The sequence below is a fragment of the Strigops habroptila genome, chromosome 8 (assembly GCF_004027225.2).
Source record: "Strigops habroptila isolate Jane chromosome 8, bStrHab1.2.pri, whole genome shotgun sequence".
Taxonomy (NCBI): Eukaryota; Metazoa; Chordata; class Aves; order Psittaciformes; family Psittacidae; genus Strigops; species Strigops habroptila.
The window spans coordinates 41,816,021-41,829,249 of record NC_044284.2 but is presented as its reverse complement, the minus strand read 5'-3'; the positions used below and the strand labels follow the sequence as shown (position 1 = coordinate 41,829,249).

At 54.4% G+C, this 13,229-nt stretch overlaps 1 protein-coding gene across 8 annotated transcripts in view; it reads right to left on the bottom strand.

Annotated features, from left to right (window-relative positions):
• CACNA1E (calcium voltage-gated channel subunit alpha1 E) overlaps positions 1-13,229 on the bottom strand; it is a 141,546-nt gene that overhangs the window by 29,521 nt on the left and 98,796 nt on the right. For 6 of the 8 annotated variants that reach the window (XM_030495458.1, XM_030495463.1, XM_030495461.1 and 3 more), the window contains 8 exons: positions 10,483-10,539; positions 8,635-9,243; positions 8,267-8,538; positions 7,512-7,671; positions 6,844-6,973; positions 6,235-6,294; positions 5,238-5,344; positions 1,235-1,246 (listed from right to left, as the gene is read on the bottom strand). In XM_030495458.1, coding sequence (XP_030351318.1) covers positions 1,235-1,246; positions 5,238-5,344; positions 6,235-6,294; positions 6,844-6,973; positions 7,512-7,671; positions 8,267-8,538; positions 8,635-9,243; positions 10,483-10,539 — 1,407 coding nt within the window. The remainder of the gene's footprint in view (positions 1-1,234; positions 1,247-5,237; positions 5,345-6,234; positions 6,295-6,843; positions 6,974-7,511; positions 7,672-8,266; positions 8,539-8,634; positions 9,244-10,482; positions 10,540-13,229) is intronic. The other 2 variants (XM_030495460.1, XM_030495466.1) reach the window with 1 other exon arrangement.

The following is a 13,229-nucleotide window of genomic DNA, read 5'->3' as shown; positions in this document are numbered from 1 at the left end:
GGTTTAAACTCAAGATTCATGGTCCTTACTTTCACATACAGAAGCACCTGCTCTGTGCTTGGTTTGTTCACACAAATACTGTCTCTTACAGCTTTATGCCTTATTCCATCAGCACTATATAACATGGTCAGCCTGGTCATCTATCTCACACACATGTAATACCTCAGCCATCTCCTCTCTCTCCAGATCAGGGCTGTACTTGCCTCCACCCCAAGTCAGCTGAGGCAGAGCTTACCAGTAGAATTATTTAGAAAAGCCCCCTCAGGACACTAACTTATTGAATATGATGATTAATCCCAACCACAATACCATTTTAAACCTTGTATTTTAACTAAAGCCCATGGGCTGGATCCCAGGATGGAACAGAAAGGTCCTGGTGAAGGTGACACAGTTTAGATCCACCAGGCATCCTCAAAAAACATCAAGGAAATGATTTACAACAACAGATGCTCCAAATTACACAGCTCCTTTGCAAGGGTTAAAGGAGCGCAATATTGGGCATAATCATGAAGAGGTGTAAACAAACCACTAATTCATAGTCCTCCCTAGGAGAACAGCCTCACAAATGCATGGGAAGCAGTTGTACAAGCAGGACTCACATTGCACCTCGTGGTTCCTGTTCTGCTTAGTATCAGGGCCTGGGTAAGCGGCTGGGGCATGTGACTCAGGGCTGGGGCAAGGATTTGAGTGCTCAGTTGGTGCAAGCTGCCATCAACGACAATTAAACTGCAGCGCTTTAGATCTGACAAGGAGGGACCTCTTCAGGCTTCAGGAAACCTCCCGTGGATTTATTTATTCAGTCTACAACCAAGCCTGAGCTCTCCCCAGACCCCTCAGCTTGGCATGAACCACATCCCATGTGTCCCTGTGGTACTTCAGTGCTGGCAAAGCCCCCACTAGGGCAGAGCGCTCTGCTCTGAGATGGACACCACTTTTCCTGTGCTCCCCTGGGAGCTCCTCCTGTGCTCCACACCCTCTCTGTGTACCAGACACACACTGAAACGTGCAACAAAAGCACCTTCCTCTGAAGGCAAGGAATTGCTTGCTTGCAAAGAAAATCCCACCTGCACTTTCCCAGAGCACACCACCTTTAATGCATCCCAGGGCAATACAGGGATGCATGCAGAGCAGTGTACTCCAGCCTCCGCAAACGCAGCCCAGGTTTTGGATGGACACCCGCCTGCACCCATCTCCCCAGGGCAGCACCCCACAGCGACATGACTGGCATAGTTACCCCAAAGCATTCCTGTTGGCGATCCAGCCCGGCAGCCACCAAACAGTGCCAGCAGAGAGAAGGAAAAAGAGAGAGGAGAGGAAGAAGGTAAGAAAAGCATCAGGGGAGCTGCATGGGGACGACTGCAGTCTCTCAGATGCAGGGACCCTGTGGCAGCCCTCGCTGCCCCATGTGTAGGTTGAAAGGCACGATGAGTAGACCACCTTGTGTCCTCCAGGATGGGGCTTATCTGCTGGGAGGGACTCACCCAGCAAGCCACGAGCCCCTGCCCACCCTGCTGGAGGTTTTGGGAAAGGGGCACATAGTGAAACCCCTGCTGCGAAAGGAACCCGCAGAGAGTGGGACAGTGGGTAACAGCAGGCAGGCGCATGGTGCTCCTCAGCCAGGAGTTGGGGAGAGACCTTGGGGCTCGGCCCCAGCCAGCCAAAGGCAGGTGGGAACCTACCTGCAAGGCCACAGTAGTTCCCATCCAAACAGGCTAACTCTGCTAAATCACCTCCATCAAGAAATCCACTGATTAAGAGCCTGAGCTGCAGTGCAGGATCTCCTACAACGCAGCAGGACATCCGTTTGGACAAGCCAAGGTGGTCTACAAGGTCCCTTGCTGGAAACAAACCTCTATCCCTTGCTTGAGCTGAGTCCCTGCAACGTGCACACAGAGTGCTCAGCACTGTCAGTAAAGCCTAAAAAGTAAAATATTTCTTAAAAAACATAAAAATAACCCAAGACTCTGGCTGTATGTTAGTGAAACAGATGGAAGATGTGTTGAAAAGGTGACAGTTTAACTTTGTAGCACTTCCATGATGGGATATCAGACCACTGTCCTGACCAGCCTCACCCCAGATTATTCTGCAGTAGGCACGGGTCATTCTTCCTTCCAGACACTGGTGCTGACGGGCACAAGGAGATGATGCTTGTCAAGGAAAGAGGCCCCTTTGCTGGGTACCTCTGTGTAGGGAAACACCTGCCACTGCTCGCCAGGTAAGACAATGAGGGCTACACACTGACCACCCAACCTTTCCACCGCTCAGCCTTTTCCACTGCTGCAAGTCCACAGGCAGAGGCATCACCGCCTCTTGGCAGCTCTGCAAAGCTGCAAGTGAGCGCTGCTCCTCTGCACAATGCCTCCTCGGATGGTGCCATGGGAGACAAAAGTGAGGAAGGTCTTTAGTTATGGTTCTGGTTATTTCAGCTAATTTAATTTGAACTCTTTGGAGATTTATGGTTTTATATTGGGCTTTTTATTTAGGCTGTGTTTGGATTGACGTATTAGCTTTCTATGTGGAGAGCTACAGATGAGCCGAGCCGGTCTCTTGCTCAGGATGTATTGGCTCCAAGGAGGCAGTGGACAAGCCACTACAGCGCACGAAGAGATGGCTTTATGGGCGAGCACCTGCTTATTGATGATTTTGATGTGGCACCAATAGCCAGCAGATGATGGTGGCGCCACCGGATGAGCTCAGAGACCTCCTGCTGTGCCCATGGCTACCCCGGACCCCTGTGGGAAAACCAAGCTGCAGAGGGAGGCAAAAGGGGCAGAAAACCCTAACAGCATGGCATGTCTCAGCAATACTTCTACCAGGAAGTACTTCTGCCATGTCACCAGCTGCTCTCAACCACATAATCATTGCAGCCACCCTGTGGGCATTGCTTTGCCCACTGTGCTGGGTGGAGGCAAGGAGGGGGAGACAGACGACATTTACCCCACCCCAGCCCCACATCAAACTGCTCATGGAAAGAGAAGAAAAGGAGATGATTCAAACATCACCACCAGTTTTCCTCTCGAAACCAAGAGGGAGGGAGAGAAAGAAGGAGGGAGAGCGATGGGTTGGGGCATGTATAGATGGAGAATATCATGCAGCTCCGCAGCAGTGATGGGCTACCAAGGGGAGAGGCAGGTGTTCTTATAAATGCTTTATAGTGTATAAACCCATCAGAAATCGCTGCAGTTCCTTTGTTTCCCTCACCCCCAAAGCCATGAGATCATCTCCAGCAGGAGCCACCACTGGATGTGGGGGAGAGGGACAATGCTGCAGGTTTACATTATAAAGAGCCCTCATCCATGACACAAGCAACTCGGTATCTACCTGGCTACGGCTGCAAGAGTGAGCAGGCAACACAGATTCTTGCTGCATTGCCACAGCCAGTGGTAGTGCTCACCCTCAAGAATTCAGCTGCCCTTTGCCCAAAGGGACCTGTCCTTCCCTTGAGAGGCTGGGAGGCAAACAGGTGGCAAGCAGAGCTGGAAAGGGCACAGCAGCTTCCCCACAGGCTCAGCACTGGCACATGGGGACCCTGCTAGCTCCAGCAGCCACCCCAGGAACCGTGCCACCTTTGTGGGGTGGGGGCAAGAGAACAGTAAGCTAACAGATTATGGTACTCTTAGCAGTGGTAAGGACATCCATCCACCCAGGAGCAGGCTGAGGCATCAACCTATGGACCTCTAGCCATCAAAAAGTCTTGATGGAAGACTTTCCTTCCAGCCTTGGAAGGAAAAGACTCCCTTGTCCTCCTGAAATTCCTCAAACCACCCAGTGCATCTTAAAGCTGCTGATATCCTTGAGCCTGCCCCCCCCCCCCCCCCGGCATGCTTTGAGGGGCTGTCCTAACAAAGGGAGGCTCAGCCAGACCCTGGAGATGCTCAATCCATCCTGGGTGGCTCAGAGCAATGTCCCCAGCTGGCAAAACTGCCCCATGGTCCTTCCCCATGCCAGGGTCTGCAGTCAGCCCCCTTCCTTGCCCAGAGGCTGCTTCACCCCTGTGCTGAGCAAGCTGAATTCTCCCATGCTCCTCCCGAGGAGAGAGCAGCGGCAGAAAGCACCAGGAGAGGAAGTGGGTGAGGAGGGTGAGGAAGGCAAAAGCAATGAGCCAGGGAAGGTGCAAGTGGGTAAGAGCAAGGAAAAGGAGCTGCCACCTGGCCTTGGGTGAGGTGGGAGGGATGGATTATGGGCTGTAATCCATCAAGGGATCTTGAGGCTTGGACTCAGCCACTCCAAGAGCCTCACACAGTACCTGAGCTGTGGACAAGGACAGGGCTCCAATCCCTCTCACCAGCACTAACGTCACCACCGCCAGTGTCAAAAGCACAAAGAGAGAACAACAGCATGACAAAGGAGTGTGAGCCTCTCCTCTCTTCTCCTCTCCCTCCACAGGCACTAATGAGAAACAACAGCCCTGGGGACCAGGGGATGCCCCTTGTCTGCAAGTATCACATTGGCACCCACTCTCTGGGTACCAGCACATTCCTCCCTGCACTCTCACTGTACCACCTGTCCAATCAGCAGCATGGAGGAGGGCAGAGCTGCATGAAACTCATCCCTGGATGTTCCTGCCCTCCATGGCATGGGCATTAAAGACATTAAGCCACCCTGCAGAGGAAGACCTGCGTGTGCCACAAGCTTGGTACCAGTGTCAAACTGCAAGGTGATGGTCAGCAGGGACATACCGCAGAGCAAGCACTCTGCCCTCACTATGACGCTGCAGAGGATGCAGGCACAAACCCCACTAGCTGCATCTCCATCCCTGCAGGACTTCAGGGCAATGGTCTCTCCCCAGGGCAGAGGATAAGTCACCAGGTGGGCAGAACCATTTTCAGCACAAACATCTTCAGAGGGGAGCTCCACCTGGCAGGCTGCTGCTTTTGCTGTCTGTGCACCCCAGGATGCATAGCAGGTGTGTAATTTTGCCACCCTCAGGTCTTTTTACCTCTCTAACAGTCCCTTCTGTGCTCTTTCAAGTCCTCTTTCACCACCAACCTCCTAGCATCTGCATCTTGCTTTGCCTTGACCCCTGCCTGCTTGCTCACCAGCATTTGACAAACAAGGAGAAATATCTCTCTGGAGCAGCCACGCACCGCTGCCAGGAGCCATTCCAGAAGCAGAGCAGAAGGGTGCAGAGAAATAAGAACAAAAATCAAGGTCTAGCAGCTGTAACACACAGTTGCATCCTCCTCCCACCCCAGCCAAGGGAAGGCAGGGAGCCAACAACAACAACAGCCACTTACGCCAAGGCAAAAGCCACCAGCGCTCCCACCACAACGATGAAATCCAGGATGTTCCAGAGGTCTCGAAAGTAGGAGCCATCCTGCAGGATCAAGCCCTGATCAATCATCTGGAGAGGAGAAACAGTGAGAAAAACAGGCAGGGAATAAGCAGCTCGGCCATGAGGTGGAAGCAGCTGCAGGCAGGACATGATGCAGGACAGGGACACCAAGGGGGAGCAGCAGACCTGTCCTCCCTGCACCTTGGGTATATATCAAAAAGCATTATATTCAGTGGGAGCCTGAAGGCTGATAAAAGCAGTGCTGAGCATTCTTGACTCCCACTGCTGAGTACCAGGGTTTAGGTCTCCATCATAGAATAATAGATCAGCTAAGTTGGAAAAGACCTTTCAGATCATCAAGCCCAACCATTATCCCAGGACTACCAAGCCCATCACTAAACCAAGTCACTAAGGGCAAGCTGATCTCCCCTCAAGATCTCCCCTCATGGCTGCCCCTCACAATCTTCAGTCACAACCACCTCTCATCTGCCCCCTTATAGTGGCCCACACTATATAGCTGCCACCCCTACCCCTCACAGCCCATGGCTGCCCCTCAAGCCTCATGGCTGCCCCCGCTCTCATCTCACGATCTCCCCTCACCCCTCATGGCCACCCCTGCTCTCCCCTCAGGATCTCCCTTCACAGCCACCACTGCTCTCGCCTCAGGATCTCCCCTCACGGCTGCCCCTGCTCTCCCCTCAGGATCTCCCCTTACCCCTCATGGCCGCCTCTCCTGCCCCCTCACCATCTCCTCTCTCCACTTCCCACCGACCGACACCCCTGACGTGCCCTGGCACTGGTGTGGCATGGAATGGCGCGTGCCCTCCCCAGCCACCCGCTGTGACTCCAAAATCACCCAAATTTGGACCAGAACTGAAAAACTGAGCTATTTCCCACTCGCTGCATGGATACTGCAGGACTCAGCACCTCCAGCACAGCCAGCCTGCAAGCGCTCTTACCTTGATAACCATCTCGAAGGTGAAAACACCGGTGAAGACATAGTCAAAATACCTCAGGACCTACAGAGAGAGGGCACAGGCACTCTGCAGCCGCTGTCAAGCAAACGGGCTTGCTTGTGCTCACCCAGAACCCACCACCACCCTGCACTGGGGCCCGTCTGGCTCAGGCGCAGACGGTGGCTTGGCTTGCTTGCCCCAAATCCAGCCTGTTCTCTAAGACTTCAGGACAGCCATAAATCCAGCCTGTGTAGGTGGAAGGGAAACATTTCCTGTGGATGGTGCAAGCAGCTCTGAAACCTGTGAGCCAGAATCATGCTCGCCCATACCAGAGCCTGTTCACGTCAGCATCTCTACAGTTCAAGCTACTTTATTGTCAACAAGGTGCCCTGGTCTGCTCCCCAGGCTCCAAACCCCACGTGTAGGAGACTGAGAGCAATTTTCAGGGTTTATAAAGGAAAGTGTTGGGAAAGAAGCCAGACCCCTTGGCGCTGCGCAGGTGCTGCCACTGGCTGCCCTGATCCATGTCTCACATGTGCCCCACTGCAGAAGCTAAAACCCTACAGGACCACTGCCTGCATGATGGGGAGAATGGGGGACGTTTGCAATCACTTTGTTGCGGTCGGAGTTGGTGAGGACGGGATCCTCTGCTGCAAGGGCAATGCTGCTGGCGGCGATCACCAGAAGGATGCACATCTCGAAGTAGCGCAGATTGACGATGTAGTGGCAAGCCCTCCGCACCCTGCAGGGAGACAGCCTGACTTGTGAGCCCCTGGCATGCCCCAGGCATATCCCACATGCAAAATCCACCCCACATCACTGGCTTTCAGGGCAGAACAGGGCAGCAAAGACTAAGGAGAAAAACAAGGGAGCCCAAGAGTACCTTGGGCTCGATGACCTCTTTGCTCGGCTGTCCCAGGCCCCCAGGCAACCCATGGCCAGCCAGGGACAGTCCCTGAGAAATTGGGGTACTTATTCTTCCAGGCTGTTGGAGCTGGGCAAGAGCTATGGGGGAGCAGAAAACTGCACTTAAATGTAACAAGCGTTGAATAAAAGTCACACCTAACAATCAGCAGTTGGGAGAGAAAACCAGGAGTGTGGCTGGCACAGAGGGAGAGCACTGCTGAAGCTTGGGGAACACCGTGGCTGCTTATCCAGGCTGTTTGGGAGCTATCCAACCCCCTTCCCAAGGGCATTCCCTGTTTTCAGTGATGTCTAGGGGCCTTCCCCTTGCAGCCCTCCCTGGCAACAGGCTCCTACAGTCCAAAAAAATGTCTCACGGGTTGGTGGTGCTGAAGATGAACATGGAACTGTGCGGCACCATTGCTTTGCCTGTCTCACTTTTCTCCTTCTTCCGCTTCTTCTTTTCCATCTCCTCCTCGTCCTCTTTGGTCTCAGCCTCCTTTAAGGGGCTGGCTTCACCATCTGTCTTGTTGCTAACTGCAAGAAAGCGAGAGCCTTTGCCCAGCCTTGTACCCAGACAGCACCCTGGGGTGTCACTGCCACCTGGGCACATGCAACCCCACTGGTTTCTGCTTTGCATCCCCATGCCATTAGGGGAAGAGGGACCAGAAGAGAAGACACAAGCTGCCAGGATGAAGCAGATGAAAAGGGTTTTAACAAGGCCAGCTTTCACAGTGCTGTTTAATTAATAACACTGTTTAAAGTGCTCACCTTGACAGCAAGGATGCTGCTAAGGAGTTTGAGTGGCAGCAAGCTGGGTGGAGGCTGTGAATGCGTTAGGAAAAACAGGGGATGCATGTGCTTTGCCCAAGCAGAAAGGAAGGGGGAAGGAGGGATCAGGCGAAGGGGTGGGTAGCAAGGAGGTAAGAAAAGGAGAAGCTCCCCATGGGATGGTGGCACACCAGCACTGTGCTGCACAACTGGGGTGCTGGAGGTAGGTGCTGCAAGGAGCAGCAAGGAAAGCTCCCCATTTGATGGATGCAGCTAGGAGAAGCCGTGCAAACAGCTTTCCACCCCTGCAGGGTCCCTGAGGGGTGGGAGAGGGACTCAGGAAAGAGAGATGGGTCCTCACTCTGTACCACAGTGGAGTCGTGGACATCGATCATGATGGTGGTGCTCTCCGTGGCCTTCTCAGTGGTGGGGGTTATGGAGGAGAGGTCAGGCTCGCTCCGGCTGACGGTGCGGCTGGCCTCTAGCAGTGCTTGCTCACTGGTGTCCAGGCTGCTGCAGTCCTGCTCCATCAGGCTGCCCATCTTCCCCCTGGGCTCAGGTGCCACTTGTGGGGGGACCCCCTCCTCAGTGGTCCCAACCAGCTCGGCATCACTGGCAGATACCCCGTTTGTCCTGCAGGACAGATGTGGGAGAAAAAGAGGTGCATGAAGATAAGGGTTGAAGATAAGAAGCTGTAGGAACTCCAAGATGCCCTCCCTAGGTACCAACCTGATGGGCTCCCCGCTCGCTGCTGTCTCCCCCTGAATCAGCGCCTCTGCTGCGGCCATGTCCCCGCACTGGTCCCCATCCTGCACCCCTTCCGTGGGGCTGACCTCCTCCAGACTCATCTCCTGGCTGGCCGAGCGGCTCCCCAGGGTGCCAGCTGGCTCCTTCCCCTCCATCCGGGCTCTGCGGTGCCGGCTGCGCCGCTGGCTCTGTCTCATCCTGGCCCTGTCCTCGATGCCACCTCCTGCCCCATCCTGCTCGCCCAGCTCACAGTTCCCGTGGCATGATTTCTGGTGCCATGGCTCCTTGTCTCTCTTGGCCCGGGGCGATGGGCTCCTCCTGTCCTCACCACCGCCAGGGTTGGCTCCCGGGGCTGGCTGCTCGGGTGCCTCAGCTGGCAGCCGCTCACCCTTGCCACCCTGCTCCTCGGTGCATTTCTCCAGGGTGACGCCATCCCCCGGTTTCTTCCTGCGGAAGATGCTGGCATGGGGGTTGATGAGGGGTGGCTCATCCTTGTTGATGCCCTCCTGGCTGGACATCTGCATGTGCCGGCGCAGCTGGCTGGTGCGCTGCTCCCACACCGACATGTGGTGCCGCCGGCGACGCTCCCTCCTATAATGGGACAGTGAGAGGTTGGCGTCCCAGCCACCCCCCATTGAAGTACACACCCTGGATTCAATTTGGGAATCCCAGGGAGAAGAAAATGCCATCCCCAGGGCTATGGGCTGGATTTCTGCTTCATCCTCAGTCCTCCAGCATCCTTTTGGTGCTAGCAGGGACTGGAAACAAGGCTGAGACTGAACTTCTGTCCCTTCAGAAGGCATCAGCTGATGGAGGACCAGTCCTAGCAGCCCCATAGCTGCCCTGAAGCTTTCAGTGTGCCCAGCTTGCTGGAGCACCCAAAACCCTGGCTTGCCCTATCCCAGACAGGCAATGACCATCTTCCTCTTGTGTGATTGCCTAGGGGCACCTTCCTAAATATGGGCAATGCCCTCTCACTGCAGCTGGGGATTTCCTCCTTGCACTGGGGATGTCTCTGCATCATCAGCTTCTTGGAGCTGGGCTCCTTTTCGAAGCAGCACTGCCCTAATGGTACAAATGATGCTGCAGGCAACTCTGACAATAAAAGCCAACTTGCAAGCAAGAGTGGCAGTCCTGATGGGATCAGGACAGTAAGAGGGGAAAAGATGCCAGGTACAAGACCTGCCTTTCTCAGGTCAATGGGAGATGTCCTCCTCACCGGGTGCAGGAGGTCCCCTCTCTCCCTGTGCTCAGCTACACCTGGCCAAGACAGCCTCTCACCCAGCACATCCCAGGTAGGAAGCCTGCCCCAAGGCTTGGGAAGCAGCAGTTTTGGCTGTCTGCAGGGGAAGGAGCTGTACTGGGCTTCTCTGTTTTCCTGTAGCTGTGCTCTAGGGAGGCCCGGGCTATGCCATGAAATTTTGCAGAGTTGTAAATACGCACACAAACACCCTGGAGAAGACAGACAGGCCCTTCCCAACACACCTAGGCACACAGAAACACCCATGAGCACACACGTGTACATACACTGCTCACCCCCCGAGCATGCGTGATTGCACATCCACGGGTAGCAACACGCACCGACACACATACTGCATGGCACACACACGAGGAGGTTTGGCACACACGAAACCACGGCTGCACGCACAAATCCACAAATGCACACGCGTACACACACAAACGGGGTGCAAACGAGCACACTAAATACAGGCACACACACATGACCCCCCCCGCCGAGGCGGCCAGCGGGGAGCAGTGTGCACTCCAGCCCCGCGGACGCACAGGAAGCACAGGAGCCACAGATGACACGCGCCCCCCCGGCCCACATACAGGTGGCTGCTGCGTGGCTCCCACATCGACATGTGGTGTCTCCTTCGCCTGTCTCTTCTGGGGAGGAAAAACAAATGGGTTCAATTCCCTCTTCACCCCTCCTTTGACTCGTGTGGGCAATACAGAGAGGTGTCCCCCCAACGCCGGGCAGCCGGCATCTCTCTGCCTGTCGGCCACCAGCTGCTGGGATGCCAGAGCGCAGCAGCCAGCAGTGAACCCTCTGCACTTACGTGCTCACACACCGGCAACGAGCTGCCTGCAGGGCTGCCGGCACTCACACTCACGTGCTGTGATCCATTCTGTGGGGGCCACGGAGCCTTCCCCACGCCGGCCAGCTGTGCAGCAGCGGCACGGGGACCGCAGTGCAGGCTGCCGCCCCTCAGAAGCCCCAGTACATCCCTGGATATTTAACAACTCTTTCAAACTGCTCCAAATTCACTTCTCCCGAGCAACACATGAAAGAGAAATTTGAAAGAGGAAGCAATGCATCAGGCCAGCCCCGAGCTGCTCAGAGCCATTGCTGTGGATTGATGCTGCCCTGAGACTGCAGAGGGGAACGTGAAGCTCCCCAGGAAAAGCAAGGCACGAGCCCAGGGCTGAGAAGCCACAGAGCCCATCACCTGAGCAGCCCCAAAGCAGAGAATCGTAACAGGGCTCTTGGTGCCCTTCACTCTCACTGACTTGAGGCAGCTGGGGCAATTGAGAGCTTTATCCTTTGTATCAGCTCAGAAGAGATTCAGATATGCACAGCTCCAAGCAAACAGCCCCGAGCATATGCAAATGTGCATGCAGTGATTTACAGGTTTTGCTTTTTGCAAATGCTATGTGTGTGTGCAGGACATGCAAGCAAATATATTCCAACCACATGGGACCAGGCACTTGCGTGCACGCAGAGCTCATGCAGGCGAGATGGGGGGCATCTCGCTGCCGTCCTGCGATACCCTCAGCCCCCAGGTGAGTCACACTGGTGATTGCCTCCTTGCGGCCACGTGCATGGGAACAGCCTGGTGCCACGCTCAAGGCAGAGAGTGAGTTGCAGGCGCCCGCAGCAAGTGGCCGCGCCTTCAAATGCATCCACGCACCACGTTAGGCACCAACACATGATAGCATCCACATGCGTCCATCTGGCCACCCACTCGTCAAACAGCCCCGAGCCATCTGCACCAACGGCACCCATGTACAAATACAATACTCTGATCGGCACCACAGCTGCCCACGCCAACCTGGCCACGTGGGAGCACTCATCCCTGAGCGCCGCCGGACCTCTCTGCAGGCAGGAACGCGTGTACCAAACCTGCCTGCGCTGGGTACCCACATAGAAATGAAGCCATCTGTGTCTGCACACACCCAAACACAGAGACCAGCTTGGCTTCATCACTCTGAGTCTCCAACAGCCCTTCAGTACCAGCTCTGCTCTGGCTTGTCCCTTCTTGTGATGTCCCCACCATCCTTCCTTGGCTGCTGGCATCAGCGTAGCACCAACGAAAGCACATCAGACCTGATGCTGGAGATGGTTGCCCCCTGTGGCATCACACTCCCTTCCCTGCCCCTGACAGTACCCATGATGAAGGGGAGGAGCTGGAAAACAGATCTGCGAATATCAATACCTCCCACTTCAATGCCACTAGAACAACAACAAAAGGTTAAAGAGATTTGTTTTCCTAACCAGCTGTATCTGACAATGGCTAGAAAACTCTAGCAGGGATGTGCAGCATGGGCAAATCCTTTAGTGCCCTAATATATTCCATCTCTGCTTCCTTCTCTCTCCTATCTGTCTATTCTCCAGCCTCTTCTGTATCCTAAAGCCTTCTATTCCCTTGCTTTACCTGACATGTTCCCACTGGTAGCCAGAGACAGTCACAACACACAAACTGCCATCTCGCCTGTAACCCCCCCAGTACTTGGCCAGGCACAGATTTATCATGAACATCCCATCATCCCCAAAGCAGGGCGATATCTGCAGCTGCTCGGGGGACCACGCAGGGCTTACAAGTACCCCCAGCTCCTGCTGCCCCTAAAACCATGGGTGATGTATGCAGGATGGAGGACCATTATATCCCACTGCAGCCACGCCAGGGATGGGGCTATTCCCAATGCTGCCTCTGACTCCTCCCAACTGCTCGCCTGAAGACAGCAGTTTCTCTCAGTAAATCTGCAAGAGATTCTGCCGTGTACAAGCTTGGCTGAGTTTCAAAGCATAGCGAAACCTAAAATTCCCTGGGAAGGGATTCTATAAAAAAAAGGAAAAAAAAAAAAAATCCTTTCAGCCGTACTGAAATGTACTGTTTTGGGAAACAAATCAAAACGCCTTGTTCCAATGTTGACTTGGAAAGTTTTATGTGATTTACACCATATGACACTGCAAAATAAAGGGGAAAAAAAAGTGTCTAGGAAGGAAAAAACAGAATTTTCTTCTGCTGAAACACAGATACAAGGCTCCTTAACACCATGCTGGGGGTTTATGTGGTTTGGGGCTATGTTTTCTTGCCCAGATCAAATTTCTGTACCATCAGACCTGGTTTCGCAAACCTGCTCCATCTCTCATAACTGCATTCACTACCAAGGAATGAGCCCGAGGGAGATTTGTGACACTGCTGCTCCCTTCTCCCCCAGCCCTGGCTGCTCTCCCGCAGCTCTGCCATGAAGAAACAGGAACAAATATCACCCCTCCTCAAGAAAAACTTGAGATACATTCCTCCTCCCCAACCTCCTTTCCCACCCGTAGCACAGCCCTGGGTGTTTGAGCT